The 25675-nt window shown below is 37.3% G+C and overlaps 1 protein-coding gene across 1 annotated transcript in view; it reads right to left on the bottom strand.

The window, feature by feature from the left end:
• The window catches only part of LOC140237337 (protein Hook homolog 3-like), a 60157-nt gene that overhangs the window by 9475 nt on the left and 25007 nt on the right, over positions 1-25675 (bottom strand). The window contains exons 4-12 of the mRNA XM_072317273.1: positions 16869-17001; positions 11810-12006; positions 11021-11115; positions 10225-10369; positions 8728-8940; positions 7446-7610; positions 6717-6862; positions 5594-5734; positions 4888-4984 (exon numbers count right to left, since the gene is read on the bottom strand). Coding sequence (XP_072173374.1) covers positions 4888-4984; positions 5594-5734; positions 6717-6862; positions 7446-7610; positions 8728-8940; positions 10225-10369; positions 11021-11115; positions 11810-12006; positions 16869-17001 — 1332 coding nt within the window. The remainder of the gene's footprint in view (positions 1-4887; positions 4985-5593; positions 5735-6716; positions 6863-7445; positions 7611-8727; positions 8941-10224; positions 10370-11020; positions 11116-11809; positions 12007-16868; positions 17002-25675) is intronic.

Raw genomic sequence — 25675 nt, 5'->3', positions numbered from 1 at the left:
TTCATTAATGTGAATAAGAAATATTTTTCACATTTGATCTTCCCAATATATAATGGTATCTTGTAACAATACTATAAAATAAAATACTATAAAAAAAAAATGTGATACAAACTCATTCAAGCAGCTCATGAAATAATCTATGGATATTCAATTACACTATCAAGCTCACTAATCCAAAGATGGAGCTGTGTCCCATGTTGCTACAATAATGTCAAAGAACACATCTCGCTCATCAGAGAATCTGGGTGCTCGTTGAATCTCATGAAATCCTTGTCAAATAGGTATGCACATACAACATTATATTGCGAAATGAAGCACTTCAAAGATTTCAATCAGTATGTTCTCATGATAATGTTTCCTGTTGAATGAGTAAATAATCTTCAGTTGCTAAATAATGTTTCTACTGTATTGACATTTGGCGAATTTTCTCTATCTTCATAGAAAATTAGTATTGAAATCCCCCTAAAAATGTTGTCCATAGTTTTATTCAAACATGGTGCCACTGTGTGGCACCTTGGCACTGTAAGGGAAAAGCGGCACTTTTTTCTTTCTTTCTTTTAACCTAAATGTGACAATGTGCACAGAAGCTGGACACACTGCAACAGGATATTCCCACAATGCATCACAGCAATGTATTGTGACTTCTAAAAGACCCAAGAGCCAAAGGTGTATAGCCACTCTACTCAATGCCACTTATTCATTTTGACCACAAGGCATGTAACATTGAACATGAAAGGAATTGCCATGCAGTCCTAGGACTATAATGAAGTTATATGACAATGGGGGGGGGGGGGTCAAATGTGCTATTGGAGAAAGTTATTTTACAGGAAATAAACATTTTGACCATTGGTAAATAGCCTTCATAGTCTATCAAAATCAACACTGAATTCAAAAACAAAAGCAGACTGTAAAAGATAAAATGATTATATCAAATCATATCAAGGGCAGGTTTGGGAGTCCACTGGGAAACGAAGTCTGCGACTCAGACTAATATTCATATGAAATGACTTCTCTACCATCACAAAAGTGCACTGAACTGTTTCTATCTACTTATTTCCAATCTAACAACAGCATATTTATGCAGTGTACAAGATTTAGTTTTGCTGATAAGAAACACAGTGCACAAAATTCAGTTTTGTTGATAAGCAGCACAATGCACATTAAAGAGTTCTCTTGGAAGGGCCTCTGAGAGCACATTGCTACCAATGAAGAGCCCACAGGGGTACATACAGCCATATTACATAAGCGTATCCCGCACACACCCATCAGTGTAGACAATACCAAAAGATAGCTATCACTGACTCAACATTTCATAACTTTAATTCTAGAACCAAAATTAATTCAGCAAAGTTTGCCTCTCGTGAGTATATGTTTTATAAAAAATCACGACAGCACAGCCACACATGGGACTGAAATCTGTGTCATGAAAAGACGTCAGAAGATGGTGAGCAGTTAAGTGGACTTTCACATCAAATACACAACACACACAGTTAATTTCAAGAATTTGCTGTCACCCTGCTGCAGATCAATGAAGCAGTATCAATCCTTGATGCTCCAGGCAATGACTTCAATCACTCAAACCTGATTTCTTATCATTCCTATCTCTCATGATCTAGCATGTCGTTTCACTCTCTGCATTGATCCCAATCATCTTCACAGTAGACTCACTTCAAATGTGACCTGATAGAAATACAGGTATATTAACTTAGTTTAACAGATTTTTACGTTTGCACCTTCTATGTGAAATGTTAAGTCTGAAATGCGTTCATTTCTCTATCCAGAAAAGCTATAATGTGTCACATAGCCACTTACAGGAAATAAAAATCTGATCAACGATTTGAAAACAAAACTGAAAATTCTACTAAATTGTCTTTCTTTCACAGCAATTCTATTCCCTTCAAATATATAGATCTTGTATCTCTCTGGTCTAACCTTGGACATTTCCCTACATGTGTGTGTATCACTCTAATCATATATGCAAAGCTAAATTGAAACAAAAATCAAATAACAACGCTCTATCACAAGATAAATCACTCTTTCTTTGGCTGTGAGTTGAAAATACTTCCCGAAGTTCAGTTCATCCTGTTTTGAGGGACCTCTTTAGCAGTACAAGTACTTGTAAGATTGCCTTCAGACTACAGAACATATCCTACATGATTTTCTTGTCATGTATAATGAACTTGTTCCAGTCTGCATGTTATATTTCAAACAAGGCCTACTCCACTTCTAGCATGGAATACTGTATTATAATCTTCCCTGCCGGTCACCTACAACCTCACTCTTTTCATCATATCATATCAACTTCCTGTCAAATTCAAGCTGCCTAGCACACTCTACGAAACTGTAGGAGTAATCAATATGTAGCTACATTTCCAATGGAACACAATAGACAAAGGCAACAATGTTCGGTGGAAATTTGGGAGGAATTCACAAGTTGACATAACATCACATCTACGACACTTGTAATTTGAGAAATTGATAAGCAATAACACACATGCAAATTCACGACAAACTGAATGAAATTATTATTTTGTTAGTGGTCTGTCTTTGTGCATTTCTGTATTTGCCAATTACACCTAATGATGATTTTTGTTTTCAGTATTGCAAGAATCTTGAGAAGTAAGTTTTTATTTGCAAATGACAAACACCACAAACCAAATCACTTTTATCATCTCATTCACAATATTAAATATATAGCTTCATCAAAGTGAGTTATTCCTTCTGGTAATGAAAACAAGGCTTATAATGTTTGCACATCTCACCACCACAAGTGATGACAACATTGTGGAGGTTAAGATTCTACAACAGAAATAAATGGCATTGTGCAATAACGTAAGGAATAGATTACCAAGCAATTGGGCATGAATTCATTGTGCTTTAAGTCCTCACATCCTATAAAAAGAAAAAAAAAATCAACAACTTCTGTGTATACCCAATATGCATCATCATTCATTAATGCTGTCACTTTTGCTGAGGCAAGTTAATAACTTGTGAAAATGTGATGAAAAGGTTACCTTTAAGTACATGTAGCTGTCTTACATGTGTGAATACAGCACTTGCGTTAGCATGTGAGAGTAACTCATAAACTGAAAAACTTCAATGCAAACATTGAGGGGGGAGGGGGAGGGGCGGTGGGTTAGTCGAACAACAGGCTGAATGCAGTCAAAGTGCATTAAAAAAAAAGAGAATGACCCTGCTCTGTGGAGCAGCGGGGTGCAACAATCTACCTCTCTGGAAAGTTCTGCATTCGACGATGAGGATGGAGATGATGCGGGCTTTCCGGGGGAAGACTGCTCCATGTGAGAGAGATTAGAACTGACATTAGTGATGCACTAGACCAGGCTGAGACACTCCAAGCTAGGTAGGTCCTCATGCAGCCAGACACACAGCACACCAATGTCCACTACATTGGCTTAGTTTTTCTCACTACCTCAGTCCTATTTCTATTGTGCATATTATATTTGAAAACGTTTGAGACCTGTGTGTTCAAATGTGTCTTAAAACATCAGCATGTATTCTGCTATTGTATAGATTCAATATCCAAATTTATTCACTCAGAATGAATAATTATTTATATCAAACAGTAAAAGACAAGGTATATCTGAAGGAAATTTTGGCATCAACCAGGAGAAGGGAATTACAATGGTTCAATAAATATTTGTGCATCTCAGAAATATGTAAGTGTATAAGAAAAGTGATGGATAACAATAATGATAATAAAAATAACGGCAGGACTCTCAGTAAGACTCAATAATAGCAAGAATATGCCAAACTTTTGTAACACAGTATTTCTTCAAGGATTTATTTTTAGTCTTTTAATTATATCAACGTCTATTCCTTTCTGAGAGTTGAAGTTGGAACCATCTGATGTTGTGTTATTGTTTTTCACCCAGTACTACTCTACAGATTATCATGGGAGACAGAAACACTCCACTCCACTGCTGACAATCACTGCAAACAGTGACAGGCGTTCCAACACACAAATTTCCTCATGATATACTTCATAGCATCGTTTGCTGGATCTGCTTGAAGCCCTCGCAAAATACTCGAGAAAATAATCAATAGGATGCTGATCCAATTTGGTCATTTTGAAGGGTCAAATTCAGGCTTAATAACTTTTGAGGAAATTATATTAATTTGAAAAAATTTATTCATAGCCCCTGGTGTTCATAACCTGTTTTGATGCTGCATAAGAAATAGTACTAGTCATAAGGATCATAAGGGTACTAGTGGTAAGAGGGATGTCTGGTGAATAAATAGCAACATAATATTAATTTTCCCTGGTTCCACTGCTTTGAGACAACTGGATATGTTTGCACCATTATGCATTCAATTGTGCTATTTCGTTATTTTCATGAGATTAAACTTAGACAGAATAAATATATTGGTGTTATGTACATTATATGATGTATTAGTGATGCATACGGCCCACTATGAGAAGTTAGATTTCCTTTTGTAAAATGATGTTTGCACTATCTAAACAAATGAATTGACAATTACTTCAAAGCAAAGGAGAACAGTTTTGTTACTAAGTACAGAAAATATACACAGAAGGTGGAAGAATGGATTATACAAATAATTCACGAGTAGAACATTCAGAGTAGAACAGTAACTTGCATCTAGAGATACATACATACATCACTGAGCAGATGCATTCCTGAAAGGAAAATATTATTCATACAACAGATGTACCACATAATTGCGACACATAAAAGAGATGATTTAACAAGAGTGGCACAACTGGACATTGATGCTGGTAGTGCACAAGTGCCAGAAATGCACTACTGGCGTGATGGATGTCTAGTAGCTTAAAAAGCTCTGTGCACACTCAAGAGAGTCAATGAACCAACATGGAAATGAGTAAATGGGACTGAGCAAACTCCTTACCTCTCCTACGACACTGGATGATACTCCTTCTTGCTGCTGTTGTTGCTTCAACTCATCCACCTCGGCTTCCAGGGCCAGGATTCGCTGGTTGCATATTCTGTCAAAATTACCAGTAAATGCAGAAAAAAAAAAGCATTTTCAGTTACATTGCTTGCATGTACAGTTAAATTGCAGTTAATATTTGCTAAATTTCAAATTAGTTCAATAACCCAACAAACTATTATTCATCTCTTTGGGTATCTCTACATCTCAGCATAATCATACATACCAAATCTTTGCTAAGGTGAAATATAATACTGAATAAGTAAAAATATGTTTCATTGAGGAGCAAAGAAACACTCACGCCAGTGGCTAATAGTATGTGACACTTACCATAAATTGGTGTATTAAAAAAGAAAAATGGCTGACATAATCATAGAAGATCATAACACACACAAATAAACACAAAAATGATACTATAATACCACACACATTCACGACATGAAATTTTTGCACATTGGAGCCAATGGCCTTTTTCGCGGCATTAAGATTTCGCAAATTGCCACTGGCATTCAATGCATCATGTAGAAGAATAACTTTTGCATGAATTTTACTTTCATGAGTCTTGACACCTTTGCAAAATTCGCGAAAGTTTCACACAAACAAAAAAAATTCTTGTTTTACAGTATTTTCCACACAGGCTGCAAAACAAAGGTAGCTATCGAACCTGTTCTCTGACTCCAAGTCACTCTTCCTTGCGTTAGCATCCTCCAGTAGGCTCTGTAGGAGCTGAGTCTGTTCGTCAGCTGTCTCTCCCTGTTTCATCTTCAGCATCTTGTTCTCATGCTGCAGTCTGATCAGCTTCTCCCTGTGTGCATCAAACCAGCAGCATTATAACACAATGTCCAGTGTAAGATCACTTCGACAGTGACATATTTGCTCCTGCAACAATTGTTCTGGTCTTATTTTCTTCAAGGACTTAGGGTTAGGGTTAGGGTTTTGAGTTTTATAGTTTAATGTGAGGATTAGGATTAGGGTTAGGGGTATGTTTGTGGGTAGAATTTATGTCTGACTTAGCGTGCTGATATTTTATGGGAACAATTGTTGCTGGAGCAAAAGTCATGGAACCATAACAGCTAGTGCTAGTATGTCAATATGATGATTTGACACAAAGCTTTAATGTGTATATCTTATTTCTTTTTCTTTGTCCAAATTCTTTGTGAGAAATAATTATTCCTGACCTTGCCAATATGGGTATTTTGGTGAATAAGACTGCATGGCTTATTTCTGTTACTCACTGCTGTTACAGAAGGAAAGAACAATACCACATTTTAAAGACCAACTAAATTCCTAGCAGTTTTCATGATATTTCTTTTTCAAATCATATAGCATTGCATTACTACTGATTTCATTTCAGTTCTGGTTTCAAAATTTTGTCCAATTTCAACATTCTAAATTCAACTTGTGGTTTGTAATTAATAACTTTTTTCACTTACATTCTTATTGAAATCTCATATGTTATTTCGTCATCAATTATCAATCTTCACGTATGCTTATAATTTATGCATGATAATTTCTGCCCTCGGGCTGCTAATTATGTAATATTTTTACATGACACAAATCATTACGTAAACCTGAGCTTGAACTTTGGTTAGGAAATGAATCATCTGGGATGATTCGAACCAACTTATAGTCACCTGCTTACATAATTACAAGAACACAATATGCGAAATTGAAATACAGCAAGTCTAGACACAACAAACCTCTGCTCAACATTTTGCATCTGGCATGGGTGACTAAACAAAAGACAAAAGGACAGACAGACACAGAATACACTCATGCATTCTAACCTGATTTCTGGAGGTAGCATTGCCGTCAAACTGGCGGTGCCCATGTCCGGACTATCCCCTAGTTCTCCCAAGGCATTGCCCTGTAGCTGGTTGAGTGTTAGCTCCTCATTCGTCTCCTTTAGTGTGTCCCTTTCCACTCTCAGTCTCTGTGACACACAGCAAGAGGTCATTAGGTTGTGTGTTGGATGGGGGGGGGGGGGGGAGGCAACAGACTTTTTTTCCACCGTGCTGAAATCAATTGACACACTGTCTCTACACAGTCATGATTGTGATGCATTTGTTGGCATCACATTCCCTTTCATACTATCTTTGTGATGCAACAAAAAAAAAGTCTCCTTTAGAATTACTTTACAAATTACCGAAGCATTTCATCGATAGAGCTGGCATCTTACATATCATTATCAGATAGCCATACTACACTGTAGATCTTAACTCACAGTACCAATAGGTATGTCATCAAAATGTCTTGGTACACAATACTGTCCCATTGTCATATTCCCTTGTACCTTTCAAGGTAGTACAGAATTGGGTTTAACAAAATACTCTAAACAGACATATTGTTCAACGAAATACTACTGAACATGTTTCGACTGTCTTTGCTAATTACTGCATTTACACTGGTGTGAGTGAGGTACTTTTATTGTGAGATGGGCATGAAAACAGGTACATAGAATCAGCATATCATATATTACTGCCAAAATTCAAAGTATTTTCTTTAAATCCTCTGACCACTGTTTCTGCCTCCAGCTGTGCCATCTTCTCCTGAGCCCTCTTGGCCTCAAAGCCTGCCTTGTCTGCTCGCCTCGTCTCCTCAGACATCTTGGAATGGAGTTCGTGCACCTGACGTTTGTAGGACTCCAGCTGGCTCTTCAGTGCGTTGGCCTTCTTTAGCTCCTACATGTCGCATGACAGACAAAGTGTCAAGATGATACAACAGGTTTTCATGTACAGCCATGACATAAAAGCATGCCTTTCAAAGTGATCAGCTTCATTCTTAGTGAAAGTAAATATTCATTGTGGAGAGGGAAGTAGCTCATTCAGTAGCTCTTATCTAAAAATCAATCTTAACTACTGTAAAACACAATATTTTCGTGGCATGAAATTTTCGCGAATGGGAGCCAACGGCCTGAATATTTTAAGAGGTGCCTCTAACATTCAGTGCATACAGTGTATACAAGATCTTTAGTGTGCATTTTAATTTTGTGTAACTCGGCTCTCGCAAAATTCACGAAATGAAAATGCATTTGAACATTCCTCGTTTTACAGTACTTTCTACATTGTCAATGTGAAAGCAGGCATACATTGTGCACTTCTTCAAATGCACTCTAAATATACATACAGAGTACAATGGATTTGCACCCTGGGATGCATTCTGTATTTCCCTGTACTGTTCCACTGACACCCATCACTAAAAGAGTAAACCTGCCACAGCTTATTGAAAGTGATCACAAGCTGCTCACATTTCATGACAATTGCTGCTGCTCACATTTCATGACAATTGCTGCTGTTTGGGCATCACTACCAGGGATGTCTTTTTTTGGCATAAGTAATGCCACAATTAGCACATTGTGGAAGATTGCTGTAACTTTCACATACTGCTTTTAATTGAAGAGCACATTTCTCATCCATAGTCAGCCCCTTCATCTGGTCATTCACAGAGCATAATAATGCATGCTTACTGCGATGAGTCAAGCTCAGCATTTGTGTAATCAATGCTCACAGCACTGCTAACTGTCACCTTGTCCTATCTTGAAAGAATGTCAATCAAGACATAAAGCAATGCTTCGCTCCATCATTACATGATTGCGATAATCATTTCCTGAACACATTCAAAGCCCCTTTTGCCTTTTGCCCAATAGCTGCTCTATGTTCACAGGCAAACCTACAGTGTTACATTCTTCAACAATAACTAATCAGTCGTGGTTAATAACTGAACCTGTACAGTTTCACAACGTCATGAATATTCCCCTTGACGACATAGCCATTCTGCCAAGGAAAAATGAACACAAACCTCTTCTAGTTCCATGGTGTTTTGCATGTACATCGTATTCTTGTCCTCCAGGATCTTGACCTGTCTCTTGAGGTCACCGAGGTCCTCTAGCTTCTTCTTCAGGCTGTCGATGGTGCTCTCGTACTTGTTGACCTTGTCTGACGTGTGACGCAGGATGTCCATCTCGTCTTTCAGTGACCTCGCCTCCTCCGCTAGACTTTGCAGCTCCTCATTCTACGGATTGATTCACATGCATATACTGAATCACTGGCAAACATATCCATAGTCAGGACTCTTTGATTGCTTGTGGCAAGAAACAATCATAAAGATGCTAGAACACCATGCTTGAAATCACTTACATTTCTATTCTGACATCAATTACAAAGTAGGTAAACAGAATGTCCTCATCTATGTACCATATGTAAGAATATACTTTATCTCAATGCGTTCATCAACCTTTTCTTCAAGCAGCAAGAGGCTATCATAAAGTATGAATGAATTTTGCAACTCTGACACTGTGTTAGGGATTGCAATACAATTATCCAAACAGACAAGATGTCCAGCATAAACATATGGACTGCAACTCCCCGATGATGTTGATTGCATTCTTATAATCATGTGAGGTAAGGCACAAAAAAAAAGGTCTTTTGGCAGCAGGTTTATATACAGTCATAGACTTGATTCCAGCTGTATCTACAAAATTAGAAATGGTATTACATTTTAATTTTTTTAAAATAAAATAAATGACTGATTGATTGATTGAATGAATGAATGAATGAATGAATGAATGAATGAATGAATGAATGAATGAATGAATGAATGGCTCAGATTTTGCTCCTTTACAGGGTTGTTTATGTTCTGTCACAAAGACACAGCAGTGAGGAACTTGATGTGACATGATGATTAAACCAGCATCCTTGCCCCCAGCACTGTGCCTTTTTTTCTCACCTAGCAGATGGCCACTTTATGGTTGATTAGGCAGGTGCAATAACAGAGGCAGGTTATGACCGGTACGCAAACTTGAATGCCTCCGAGACTGACATTAGAGAATGAGTGAAACATGGCGCTCCACTGTAAGGGGTTAAGGGCAATTACCCCCTGGGCAATTACCCCGGACTCTTCCCCTTCCTGTAATCTTAATCCTAATCGTGAATCTAATCCTAACCCTAACCCAAACTCCTAACCCTAAACCTAACCCTAATCTTTACTCTAACCTTACCACTAACCAGTATTTAGCGGGGGGGGGCTAATTGCCCTCTGGGGGTAATTGCCTGGATACGCACTGTAAGACATTGATAATACACTCATCACATGCACTCTCAATCAAGTCTTGATTTACAAAACACATACATGTTCTAGCTCCCACAGGCAAACTGCATGAATGTCTCCGTAACATTTTATGCATACATGACATTATGTTACAACTGATAGACTTGTATAAAGTTCAGAATTCCTTCAGTAACGAAAGTCTTAAAATAAAGGCATGCCGTGGAAGAGGAGGAGAGAAAAATATCTAACCTTATGAACGAGTTCTTGGTTTTCTCTCTCCAACATGTCCACCTTGATGCGGTAGTCATCCCTCGTGCTCTCCATCCGAAACATCTCCTCCTGCTGCTGCTCCACGGTCAGCTGCAGCTGTTGGTATCGCCTCCCTGCAGGGGTGCTGATCAGAGGCAGGGGAACACACAGTCAGGGCATGCTTTAATGTCACACCATTATTTCATGATTGCACAATTGTCCGTATCAATCCGTTCTGTACGGGAACTATTTGTAGTGGCCTGCGCATTAAGTCTATGGGCATTTCAGAATTCGGTATAGAATGGGTTCACAGCAAAAAAATTAATAATAACTTTTTTTTTTTTAATGTCGGAACCTTGCTGGTACTTCCCTGCACAGTTCTTCCACATTATCTCACCATACTACCACTACACATTAGGATGGAGTATTAATACTTGGCTAGAAACAACGGAAAGTATGTGTTGTGTAACACACAATGTGTTGTTTAAGCTGTGCACCAGTAGACCGTACAAATGGCAAATTTGCGTTTTATCTCTACTAGGCACTAGGCGACATTCATCATGAGTATCTATGGCTTACCTTGTCTTTAAACACTATTTTAATGAGAAAGAAGACAATATTGCATAGTAACGTCTAATCTGCACAAGCTTGAAGGACTAACAGCAGAAAACATCTATGTCTTACTGCTACAATGCTTTGGTTTACTTGGGTTACTCTCATACCAATGAACATTTACAGAAGCACTTTGGTGACAATGAGGGTTTGCAAAAGAATAGAATGCATTTAAGATATTTACCTTGGATCACCAAAAGTATCCCCTTGGTCTAGTTTGTGTGTGAGGTGTTCATTTTCAGCTTGGAGGGCATTTTTCTCTTCCAGAAGGGCAGCAACCTGTAAGACAGATAAACAGATGAATCACTTGATCACACATGACAAGTGGTAGTGACACAGATATTTAACACAGTCTTTGCAAACACAATAAATTGTTACATTTTCACAAATCATTTAATTTCCTTACATGGCCATATGGAATTGATAAATTACAAATGATTGCGAATGCAGTTGTTTGAACTCCAGTGACTTAACACCGACGGTAAAGCACTTGGCAGAAAATATTTTGAGCGTGCCGAGATATGCAAGTGCACTGCCTGCAGATGCACATTCCACTACAATTCAATATTTCTCATGAGTGGAGATATATTGGAATGATACCACTGATTGTGAGGTATATTGCTATGATCATCTTTACATGCATACCACAAGGTTTTGATAAACATATCATGTAGCCCAATTCCTTTGTTTGCCAACATAAAAATAAATGTCTTGGTTAAAACTGCTATAAAACAATATTCTTCCCAACAGCTATATACTTTGTACAGAGCAAAAGAGACATGTTACACACACAGAAATCAAGCCAAAGCAGAAATATGAGCACTATTGGCAGTTGGCAATCCAATATTTCACAATTTACTTTCTTCAAAAGTGTATCAGGCTGGCCTTTGTTATTCCATTGTGCACAGTGAATTATTACATTTGCTATAGTGATTTTCACAGCTTGTCTCATTAGAATCCATGAGATGGTTACCTGCTGGTCCAACTCATGGCATCGCTGCAGGGCCTCATCCTTCTCAGCTTCTATCCTCTTGAGTTGACCTTCAACCTCTGCATATGCCTCTGTGGGCGGGGCATTGGTGGGGATCTCTTTGGTCATGAGTTCCTGGATGGCTCCCATGACGACATGTTGGACGGACTCCTCCAGGCCCATGATAGTACTGATGTACTCTGGAAAAGGACAAAATGAAAATTTTTTATGACTCTTGAATGTCTAAAATGTACAAAGAGTTAGATAATCACATTAATCTCAGTTAACACTCTGTACTTCGCTGTTATGAAACACTGTCACAATTCCAGATGTTCCTATTTACGCCAGGAATACACTGTATGCACGACATACTTCACTGTGTTTAATATCATATTTGACAAATTTTGTGAGTCCAGTTACATTTGTGGAATTAATAGCTTATGAATATATTGCCTCCTGCAAACTTAAATGCAGTGGAGACTCAAAGCAGGAAAATCGCAAACTCTTCTACTGGAATGAAATAATTCTCTCTCATTTCGTAAACATGATTCTCGAGCTCTTATTCACCCTGTCTTGATATCGTCTTACAAGTCATTCTTTGCAAAATACTTGGTGTGATACAGTACACAAAATCTTTTGTCTACAAAGTAGCACCATTCCAAGACATGAATACTGCCCATGCACATAAAAACACATCTAAATCTAAATCAGAGACAAATATGACCTGTCAGAAGATTGGAAGTACATTTACCTTTTAATATGTCTCATCTGTCTTTGGTTCTATTTAAGCAAAATATTTTTCTTTTCCGGGGGGGGGGGGGGGGGGGGGGGGGAGGTTGTCTTCCTGTTTGCACATGGTTAGTATGGGTATCCTAAGACATTTATGCTGTGAACACAGTGAAAAGGAAGCCAACTCAATGTAAATGACATCCTCATGTTTACCCAAGTAAGACAAACTAGTTTGAGGTTCCAATGAGATGCCATGTGAGATGGCTTGCTGAGAGTCAAAATGTGGCCATTGATCTCATACATGTACAACTGAACTCAGCCTTTCATGGATGTGTTTCTTTGGTTTCAAAAATACCATTGTAACAAACTGTCCCTTTGACATGGAGCCCCCTCTCTAGACATAATGTATTTCATTTCTAGATGGTGCTGGCTGATATCTAATGTGTTTGACGCAACTTTTTTCTACGTTCTTTAACAAAGCAGGATGTAAAAGTACCCAGTCCGTATTACACACTGTACACTCGCAGACAGGTCAAAGGTCTGAGTGACTACAACTGTATTGTATGACCCTGTAAGGAAAAAAAAGAAGAGGTATTTGCTTTATATAGTCTCCATACTCTCACTTTCATTGAGTGTCGCTATAAACATCCCAAGCCAGATCCTTCAACAGGGCTTTTATCCCTCACATACAGTATATACACGTAAGTGACCCACAACAAGGGTTTCGGGCAAAAGTCGCACAAGCAAGTTCCCTCCTAGGCAGGGTACAAAGATTTTGACCATTATTTTTGTCCATTTTTTTTTTCAAAAATAGAATCTTTGATATATTTTCTACATCTACACTAAATTTCATGGCTTAAGACTGTTTTTTCCTATCGAAAATGGAGTGAATGAACAGTTGCAAGACTCCTGATGAAGGATTTTATTGACTGACAGACAAAATAGTCAATCTCTTGAGCTTGATTTGCAGCTTTCTGTATGCATCCAGCACAATCCATGTCTTTCATGCACTCTGATTTAATATGAATTTAGGATATATTGATTTATCAGGTGGCTTTCCTGTAAACATCTCCTTCCTCTCTACAGTATGCACAATGTCAATTTATCAAGCAGAACCCTTTCAATATCTCCTACCCCCCCCCCCCCCCCCACTTAATCAATATCAAATCAAGAATTGAATTGGTCAGTGAAGCCAACTTTGGATCCGGATTTCACAACAACACAACTGATGCCTAAACTGATGTACCAGGCCATCCTCTTCCTCTTTAATGCATAACTTCCTGCATCATAGAATTCATGTACGATTTAGAAAGTCTGCCGCTACCATAAACACAACCAGAAACATTACTAGTCTTTACATTCAGACTCCTACCATTATTTCTCAACAACTCTTATGGATGACTTCAACAGTATGGAGCCCTGCATATTCAGCTTTGAAGCTATCATTTAGCCACTAGTTTGATATAATACTTCGGAGTCAACATGTGTATCTTGATACATATTGTAAACAAGCTTTAGAGAAAAATAGAATCTTGAGTCAACGTATCAGACAGAGCCTAACATCAAAGGCAGATAGTCCAGTGTTGAATAATTTCAACCTTATATTTTCGCCATTTATACAATATAAGGTTTGGGCCCTTTGGCTTTCACATGAGTAAAAGGATATTTTGAATAATATGCAAAGCTGCTGTTTAAAAGAGAAGAAGAAGAAAAACACCATGTGGAAATACACTAATTAACTGAGGGGACAAAGGGAGGAAATGAAAGATAGTGGTACCTGTTTCAGTGTTATAACAGATCACAGAGTAAAACATCAGTTGTATTTTTTTCTTTTTTTCTCTCTTTTATTACTTTTTAATGTCTTATTTTTCAGTGCTTTGTTCTGTTGCTTCAAGTGTGTTCATACCCATTTTTGTACATATGTTATCTATTGTTCAATAAAAACATTTAAAAAAAAGGTTGTATAAACGGTCCATTTTGGTTTAAAGTTCATTCACTTCACTGAATGAATGCACCACAGCATAGCACTATCCACACAACTTTCTACTAGTCTCATGGTCGCAGAGAGGACAGCCCACTTTAATGCTAACAGTTATCAAAGCATATAGTATGGAAAGTAATCATGTCTTTAATAAAAAGCAGACTCTTTAAAGTTAGTTGGTCTGAATTTAGTGGGAAAAGTGTTTGTAAAGAGGTTGTACACCTTTAACAGCATCAGATATCTTTAACCCGTTGAGGACGGGCTGATTTTGCTACAACACGCATTTCCCATAGACACCTGCCTGAGTAAACTCCGGACTCGTCCTCAACGGGTTGATATCTATATTAATAATTTGATCACTTACATGTATGACAGAAACATGGCATTACATGAACTCTCAAGCTTCTTCTTTCATTCATCCAACAACTAACCATAAATTTAAATTTGAAATTTATTCAGATATCGTAATTTTCATTTACAAGAAATATGCAATAATGCTGTCTTTGTCTAAATGCAACTTTTCAGAATGTACTGTCCAGCATGATACCAACCCTTTATGATCTCATGCCTAATGACTAATACTTAAACAAGACTAGATGAAAGTAAAGATGAGTAAATAATAAAGTTGATTTTTATGGCCGAGTCAGTTCTAAAATTATCTAACCAGGAACGTAATCTGGCAGGGCATCACAAGTATGTGTTTTGTTTGACACAGCAGTTCACTGTACACACAGTCTATACTTGACCTACATAATGTACTGTATGGGTTATCTTTTAAGCGTTGTCGTTGTGTAACAGTCTGACAAAAACGCTATAACCCAGTGTTTTCATTCTGAAGCACAGACTTGAAACAGGTACATTCAATGAACAGACAACTGCCTCTCAAAATATACTGTGAACAAAAGGCGACTTATTAACCTGGTCTGGAGTAAACAATACCTCCATTTGATAAACACCTACACAACACACACGAGCAGTGTGATAAGGGAGCACATTGGCTACTTGCATATTACGTTACACAATGACTGAATGCTGATACACTCTAACCGTAAGCTACAGTGTAATGAGAGCAGATGGGTTTTTACAATGTGAAGAAAGATCATGTTTCAATTCATTTTATGGAAATAGCTACATAAAATGAACAAGAGTGAGAATTACATTATCCCTATGATAAGACAGGAAATACTGAGTGTACCATGCTTTGGACTGAAGCCATACAGATGTATGTGTACATGGTGTATTTCAGATGTTCTTTTGAACCAAGAATGGATTACATACTGTGCCCATCTCAAGCTATTTTCATTGTTTTATTCATTAAATTTCAGTCATGTTGAATGTGACATTCAAATCAGTAATTGCCCTCTTCTCCCCTCCCCCCTCCCCCCACAAAAAAAAGACCTTAAAAAAATCTTTTGTAATAAATGTTAGGCCAAACAGTTGAAAGACAACAAATTTTCTGTTAACATTTGACCTTCATATGGTTGTACAACGTATGTATACATGTAGATGCCAGTCCAGCGTAACATGTATAGTGTACATTTGCAATAAAATTTTCATTTTGGCAAGAATTCTAATAGACTGCTTGTTGAGAAGCAATTTGGGGGGGGGGGGGCAAAGTTATCTCTCATTAAAGTGTTCTAAAAGATCATATTGTATTGAGGGCAATGCAAAATGGAAAGTAAAAATAACCCAACATCCCTGAAATGTCTCCTTTTACTGTGGAAATGTCCATATCTCTCTATTGATATAAAACATTATGTCACACATATTTTGTAATGAAGGTGTCATTACTATTTACATGTACACATAGTTCTCACAAGCAATCAAAACAAGGAAGGCATGGGAAGATCTGTAGTCTACCTAGGCACAGACACTGTTTGTCCAATGTTGCCAAAAAAGTACTTTAATCTACTTTAACACAACTGTAGGAATATGAAGGAAAATAGAAAAACAGTCATAAAGGAGATGTATTTCAACTAAAACAAGTTGTGTGTGTGTCCCCGTCCCCCCCCCCCACACACACACACACAAACACACTATTGTATTAGCCTTCTAAAAATCCCTTGAGTACTGCTGGACTTGTACCCTACGTCAACCACTTACAAGGAATCTAGCTGCCCTCTGGTTCTCAACACACGCACGCATCATCAAATCTTTTATAGCCACCTCCCCTTTTACCTCCTACTTGGAAAACATGCCACCACCGTACATATGCTACAAGGACTACTCCATGTACCTCGACCAGTGCCTGAGGTATTAGTAGCCCATGTATGTTTTCAGTAGCTACATTTGTAGCTACTGTCTGTAAGCTCGCGTGATTTTATGATGCCTATTGAGGTTTGAATCCTGTACCTTCTTTGTGGTCACAGTTGACAGCACAGCCGAGGACCAGCTGTAGCAGCCTGCCCAACTCCACGGGGTCTCCATGCTCCCCCACCTTACCCACGTCAGGCAGCTGGAAGTCTCGTATCTGCTGACCAAGCTCCTGCATACAGAAACATACAGAAGACAAAAATTGCATACACATTGAACATACCAGTACACCACACTTGCTGGGTATTCTGTGCTTTAAAGGCATAATTTACCATTTGCAGGTGAAACAAAAACCCAGCATCATTGCTTCAAAATAGTTCCAAAATGTGAGTTAGGGGCAGAAACAACCAATGTTAAAATTTGAACCAGTATAATCAATGTTAAGTATTGTTAAATATATGTATACAAAATGTGAACAATAGTCATAATAAAAATGTTTTCAGACTAAATCATCTACAGTTATGGTTGAATGAGAAAAATGGTGATATCTCCTTATATTTTAGGCTTTATTGCAAAAAATTTATATGGTAGGATGTTTTGTGATACAACTGACCTATAGGCCCTACATATGCATCAAATGTGATACAACTGACCTATACATACCTATGCATCATATGTGATATCTTGCAATTTTTTAAAATCATTGCTCCCACAGGTAAACAGGACCTTTAAGAAAAGTCACTGACAACCGATTTACAATCACTAAATGCAGATCATCACCAGGACATGTTGTATCTACGCATTTTGGTTTTGAACTTGTTACTAAGAGAAAATGAAACAAAAGACAGTTTGATGATAGAATTAGGACGCAAAAAGATGCTGGTACAAATGTATGACTTCAATTTTGAGCACTATCACACGGTACTCATTCATTCTAAAAGATTTGGGGTTTACACAGGAGGCAATATCCATGTATACATGAATACTGCAGGACACACAAGGCCAGCATTAATCACATTTTCATACTGTATAAAATATCTTGCAACACTAAAGAATTGCCAAAGTGTTACATTGTTCATGCCAATGAGAACAGTATAATGGACAATTGACGGACACTATGCCTTACGCATTAAACATAATCAGTATGTACAACATACCCGTTTGTATGTAAATTTTAGTATTCAAGAACAAACATAAACATTATTTGATAATAGTCAAGATATCCTTTAGACCAAGTATGCTACACAGTATCAATGCATGGATTCTTAAAAAATAAACCACAACAACAGCACTTATGAAGCACTTCAACAATAAGGAAGGAAATGGACTTTACACACTCAAGACTGTTAACTGGCAGTTCAGTATGCTAGAACCCTGCTGACATTGATGCAATAGCTTTCATACATAGTTGTACATGATAAAGTACCGTAGTATCTACTACTGTAAAACGAGGAATATTCGCGTGCATTTTAATATCTCGAATTTCGCGAGCGCAAAGATTCGCGAAATTAAAGTTCACGCGAAAGTTCTTGTCTACACTATATACACTGAATGCCAGTGGCAGTTCGCGAAAATTTCATGCTGCAAAAACGACCGTCGGCTCCAATTCGCGAAAAATTCATGCCGCGAATATATCATGTTTTACAGCATATACACAGCCCAGTCGCTGTAAGTAGCGCAGCGTACAAACAGCATCTGGTCGGGCTACGTAGTATCATATCTTATCACATCACACTCATTGCACTCCGTACTCCCGGCCACAGCTCATCAGCATGCTATCTAGCTAGAAACCCTCACAAATTCACTGCACAATCCATTCATTACTTCACTGAGTCCATCCAAGTTTTATCACTATCGATGAAAACTGCAGTGCTGTGTATCGTTTATTTTATCACCAGATAGGCCAGCCGGCCTAGTCAAGACTTCGACTTAGCCAATGCCTGCGCATTGCATAGTATCTAGTATTAGCGATCCACATACGCCGAATGTTTTTATTTTCGCCAATTTCGCGAACCTGGTGCTATTTGCGAATTTAAAAACACGCGAAAATACTAACTCTCTTTCCGTATATATTTCCCCCTTCCATAGTGTACTCCACAACCACAAATTTAAGCACTTGCGAAATTATTGGCAAGTGGTCAATTCCAGCGTAACGGACATGACATTCAGACCACTTTTTTGTGATTCAAACCATCACACAGTGAAATTGGGAGTCTCCAAAAGATTGTAATTGAGTTTATCAGACACATTTAAGTATATGTAACGTACACAGAAAATTTCATGGAAATCTATCAAGTGGTTGTTGAGAAATTGCATTTTTAGCGAGCGTAACGGACATGACACTAAATGGACAAGGCATTTTGATCTACTTACCATTATGAAAATTCCTGTGAATTTTTGGATAAGATGCAACTGGTTTTGGTCTTGATTAAAGCTTTAGGTCATGCTTTACTCATAAAGTCCTAATTTAGAGTAGTTTTAGTGTTCATTCTTTTTTAATAGTTTAAAATATTGTGTAACGGACATGACACTTCGAGTGTAACGGACATGACAGTTTTGTCCACTTTTTGTAAGCTAAGATAATTTTTTTATTACAAGGTATAGCAGGTATTCAATTGTTGGCATAGTAAGGTTAGAACATAGGGACACACATCATAACTGCAATCATGTAATATTTCTTATATTTATATCATTTTAGGGGGGTTAGTCTTTTTATATATTTACAAAACAAACAAATATAAAACAAATTCGCTCCTGCACCAGCTAGCTACAATTAGTGAGAAATTTCCAGTTACTACCACCCACCATAGCAAAACAGGACATATTACTATCTTGTACTATGGTTATTTTTTTCTTAGTGGCCTAATATTTGACACTTTGTATTATACACTAGCGTAACGGACATGACACCCTTGTAGAGTGAACCATATTTTCACTTCTTTGTTTCAAAATAAAAAGATTAAAATAACTGCACACTGCTAACTACATTATGTTCTTGAACAAAACATCAAAAAGTCCTTTTGTTGCAGGTTTCAGTGATCTAACAGCTACTCTAAAGCACATGGAGTACAATGCCCAGAGTACCACAATGGCATACGTGTACAACACAAAACCATGTCTCCATATCTGCGGATAGGCAAAGAAAACAGAACAAACCAGATCTGTATGAAATAAAAAGTTTGACTTCAACATCATTAAAATGCACTCAGGATTGCATCAACTTTCATGCAATGAAACAGGACCACAAAACTGTTTGCTACCATTATCAAATTAGTGTTATCATCTGAAAGAAATAAGGTATGTATATTTCATTTCTGCAAAGTTCTTTCATTTGGCATTAATGTCATTCTTGGAGTAGAATCATCCTCTGTTATCCAATCTTGGATAGACTATTGTAAAAACTTCCACTGCTAGTACCAGTACTTTATCATTGCCAACAAATGCTTTCTTTTCTTGGATAGAAGTGAATGATCAAGCCCCTTTTTTTCTGAGAATTTTCACAACATATAATCCATTTCCATGTAGAGTGGCCACCTGGGCAAAAAAGTATTTCTTGTTTTCTTCACGGCAAATTCAACTCGTACAAATTGTAAAATCAACTTACTGCTTGCTCAGGCACTTCTTGAGGCTTGCCAGAGTGGTGTACTGGTTACATTGTTCTCACCAGCTTGTGAGTAGGACTTTTTGAAATACTGGATGCTTTCCCTACCAACTGGTTGTAACTGATTATACAGTGTGCCTTTCAGTGGATAAACATCTTCTCATAGCATCTCAAAATTGTGCTTTGTGTACGATGCTGTGCGCTGTCATATATACCGGTATATCCCTTGGCATAGAGGTACCAATAGTTGTATTGATGAAATAGATCTAGGCAGCATTCAGACCGACTTTCTGTGACGATAGAGCTACATGTACTTTCAACACGCTAAAGCAAACAATTCCATTGTCAGCCCTCTTGGCAAGTGATATCTCATTAATGCGCCACTGAAGGTGTGGATTTATAGAGTCATAGAGATGAGAGAGGTACATGTGGTATAGATGCAGTACAAACTTTTTGTTTTAATTATGAGGCAACACCATCATTATAGACATTGATGCTGGTGACATTTGGATTCTTTGTTGCTGTATCATCAGTGATCATGCTCATTGGATGTACAAGGATCTATTTGTGCTGGAGTTCCTGGCTGTTGTATTGACTCCATGGTGGATACGTGTTAAATGTGGTCTACAATGTACTTATATGTAGAAAGTGCTCATTTTAAGTATTAAAGGGAAGGCCAACAGTGAAAACTCCATTGTCTAAATACTCCTTGGAATGACAGCTACTGTTTATCAGTCAGGATTACAAGAGGTGGGAATGGATCAAACCGGTGTAACAGGGTAGCAAGATCATCTAAAATCAACAGTCTTCCAGTGGCAGAAAGCAAAGTATGCTTGTTTTTGTTTTATTGAGTGATGTGCAGACTTAATCATTTACTCAAGTATAGAAATGTCCTACTATCCTCAAGCAATTAAAACTAATCACCACCCTGTTTCCCTAGGCCACAGTGTTATTTCTCCCACTTGTCTAATACGAGTTGTCATGTCCGTTACGCAAAGTGTCATGTCCGTTACGCCGTTTACAGGAAAACTAGAAGTGGTATAGAAAAGTGGTTTCCACACATGCAAGGGGATTCAATCCTAACATAGAAAATGAATTTGCAGCAACTTTACACTAATTTCCTCTTAGCTATGAAAACTTATAGTAAAAAATGTAACGGACATGACGCTTCAAATGTTATAGAAATCACACAACTTTGAGGATCAATGGGTCAAAAACTGATGAATGCTAAGGAAGTTGGTTGTGATTTTCCATTGATATATACACTGGACTATAATCTAAAAGCTGAACAAGGCCTCTAGGACATATCTGGTCTTCTTTCGAGACAGGAACACTAAACTCTTTAAAAATGGCCAAATTTTTGTGTCATTGCAACACATCATACAGTATTTTCATTGACTGAGAAAAATACAAAATTTTGTAATGACAAAGATGCGACTAGTGAAAAATGAAAATATATATGTTACTTTTTCAGAATATTTGAGAACTTAAGTGAAACTGAAAACTTCATTTTTTCACTAAAGTGAACATTTCTCATGGAATTGCCCAAGTCCTGATTCGCGAAAAAATAAACTCGCTGAATATATGGTGTACACAGTTGTAGTAGTACCGTACGTACCAAAGAGGTACGAAGCCCAGGCTTCTCTGCTCTTTGATATCCACAAAGGCTACTGCACTGCGACATACGCGGCCGGTGATGGGCGCATGCATGTGACTGATCGACTACGAAGCACCCACTACAGGCACTAGGCCTGACAACTTCTGTATTCGTGGCCTAACTAACACGTAACAGACTTTATCTATATGAGGAAATGTATGATTTCACACGAGACTTGAAGTACATAGAAAACAATTTTATTTCATTTTTTTTAGACATTCTGATAAAAAATGTCTTGGGATTTTGGAGTACAAGCCTCGACATCTCGCTCTCATCGGGAGCATACATAGGTAAGCTCAGGCTGTTGTGTGATACTTCCGGGTTTGCCCTTAACCCCATGACGTCATGGACACGCCCCCAAAATAACTACGGATCTTCCGATTGAACATGATTCAGGATACAATTTTCTAAGCAGCCGTTCTCCAAAACTCAATTTTCTAAATGGATGAATTAAAGGCCGCTGTGTTTATTATGCTCTATTCAAGCTTGAAATGGGTATATAATCCAACAATATTAGCTTTTCTTTCAGTATTCTGCTTTAAAAGGATGGTCTTAGCCTACAGATGTTGACTCCAACGCTTTCTAAATATTTTTACTCACTGTAGTCTGTGTCTTGCATATTCTATATGTGTACCTGTATGCTTGATGTGTGTTTATCAAATTAGTGGATATAAATTGAATTGAAATGAATTACACGTGAATTGAGTATTATGCCTAAATATCACTGCAATCCATGATAATTTATAAAAAAAGTAAAAGTTGGAGAAATACAAAGAAAAAAATAGCTATCCACATAAAGTTTGACAAATCTAAGGAAAAATTTAAATTACATTTGTTGATCACTGAATAATATTATTTCAGGAAATTCACAGCCATGATACAGATTACTCACAGCCATATTATCTAACAGAAGCATATCGCTAATAGAAGATTCATGGGGTTTCACAAAGTTAAACAGCTTCTTTTTATGGTGTGCAAGCACTTGATAGAGCAATGTTGTGCATTCCTTCCCATCGTTTACATTCCACCACAGCTATACTGATACAATTCTACACCTTATTTGTGCACTGGTATACGTTTGGTGTACACGCACTCTTATTTGACCCTTCTCTCTAACTATGTACAGTCTCCATTTTCAACCTTTGACATTTCCTGCAATTTATAGTAGGGTCCCACCCATTAAAGGAAAATTATCTCAGACAAACAGAACAGTTGGTCTTACTGAAAGAGGGGAAAAACAACAACCAATAAAAACAATGTGTACAGACACACAATACATTGTATAAATTGAATGCAAACTGGTAATCTCACATTTCTAGTATTCATTAAATATCTTTAAGCAAAAAAGAATAGAATAAAATATTTTTCAAGATACTTGAAATATTTGATGTTTCCCTTTAGAGCTACTTCAGTTTAAGAAAACTACAGTACAATGATATCACCATCACATTACCATGATCACTTAATTGACATGCTAATTAAATTTCATTATAACTGATAATTAATAAGCATTTGGTGGTGATTGAAAGTTTGTTTTATGAGTAGTTTGAAAAATGGTCAACAGTTTATCAAAGGAATGCACCTTTTGCTAGCTTTTGTCCCTATATCTTCTCCAACAAAAATTGCTGTTATTTTCATCTTTACTGCATTCTATTTTATTTATATTCATTCAAATACGTATTAGTAGATAATCACTTTACATTGTAATCAACTCGACTCTCGGTACCTGCAAGTTATTAACACTCTCTTGGGGTCAGCCCTGGGCATCAGCAATGTAATATAATCTACAATTTGTATTAAATGTATCATAATAATAGTGAGTGCTGTACACATATATTCGCAATGCACCAGTGAACAGCAGGCTAGCCTACATTGTATATCAGTAGATATTATATCCACATCAGGTATGCTGCTTTGTACATGTAAGGCATACAGCATACCTAATCAATATCAACATCACTCAAACCTCTGAGGTAGAAATTAGACTCTGATACACCATGTCCAGAGCAATGATCCATTGGCAGCGTTGATGATATGAACACACATATCTTACATCACTTGCCTCAAGCTGTATAACCTATCTACTACATATGTTTACATGGGATGTTCCAAGTGGCTTTTCACAGCAGTTGTTGGGCTGCAAAGTATACCTGTGATATGGTACAATGTATCTTTTGCCTTGTGTGTCCCATCCCTTTTGATAGTTTTTTTTTTTTTTTTTCTGCCTCACAACACTACCACTACACACTGGCGTGCATATACACAACCACACAGTTTACACACACACACAGGGTACACAGAATGATACAGAATTGCCAAATTCCTTATGTGTGCGACACATCTTCTTATAGAACCTGGCTTTAACCATGGAGCTATACATGTGGCGAGTGCTTTTAAGGGGTCTTTTGGCCAGCAGGTTGTTTGGCAGTAAACAAATAAATAAACAGCGTAATAAAGAAACAAACTGAATTTTTAAAAAAAATACTTGCTTGAAGGCTTAATCTACAATTTGCAGATGAAACAGAAATTCAACTATGGTGCTTCAAAATAGTTCTAAAATGTGAGTTAAGGATAGACACAACCAATGTAAAAAAATTTAATCAGTTGAGCCTATAAACGTATAATCAATGCAAAGTATTGCAAAATGTGAACAGTTAGTTATAATAAAATTGTTTATAGAATAAATCATCTACATTTATGGTTTATTGAGAAAAATGGTGATCTCCTTATATTTTACAATGTACTATAGGCTTTATTGCGAAATATTTGATATGGTAGGATGTTTTGAGATACAACTCAGCTACACATAAATGTGATACCTCGGAACATTTTTTTACCCCAATGGTCCCTAGACATAAACTATGCATGCTAACAATATGAAAGAAGTATGTGCACTGTATCTATCAAATTCCTCAATCTTGATACTTAAATGTAGCAACTTTGTACCCAATTCATTGCATGCATTGATATGAAATAAACGAAAGCAGGTTGATGGAAGTTTACAAGACACATCACATGTACAAGTAATTCAGCAATATTTGTCAATCATCATCTAAATAATGTACTCGTATCAGTTCATGTGGACAATGAGACCTTTCAGAATTAAATTCAAACACTACTGTTTGTATCTGTACAAGATGAAATGTGCAGGATCTACTAGATAATGCTACAACATCTTTTCTGAACACACATGACAAAAGACAAAAAAAAAAGAAAAAAGAAAAGACCTTTGGCCTGCAGGATATCAACTGTAAGAAGAAAAAGCTTGTGAGGTTGACAATGCTGTCACATCTTTTCCTCCCTGGTTGCTTATTGTGGTACAAAGGAATAAGTACAAGTGGTTTTTATCAAACCATGCTGAAACACAATGCCATACATTTCCTTCTCTCTCCTCATCTCCTTTCCACTTCAGAATGGATAGCAAAAACTAAAACTTGCCCATAATTGATGCTGTTTGTCTTCATTGTCATATCACACTCACAATGTTGTGATGTCACAGTGATTGACAACGATGAAGCCAGAACATCAAGAAGTGTTAATGCCAAAGGCAACCCTACACAACATGTCACACATGGTGTGCTGAAACCGTGGGTAATTTAAAAATGGAAAACCATTCTGTCACTTGAGGAAGGTCCACAGGCATGAAGG

Source organism: Diadema setosum, chromosome 13 (assembly GCF_964275005.1).
Source record: "Diadema setosum chromosome 13, eeDiaSeto1, whole genome shotgun sequence".
NCBI classification, from domain to species: domain Eukaryota; kingdom Metazoa; phylum Echinodermata; class Echinoidea; order Diadematoida; family Diadematidae; genus Diadema; species Diadema setosum.
This window is presented reverse-complemented; position numbering and strand designations above follow the sequence as displayed.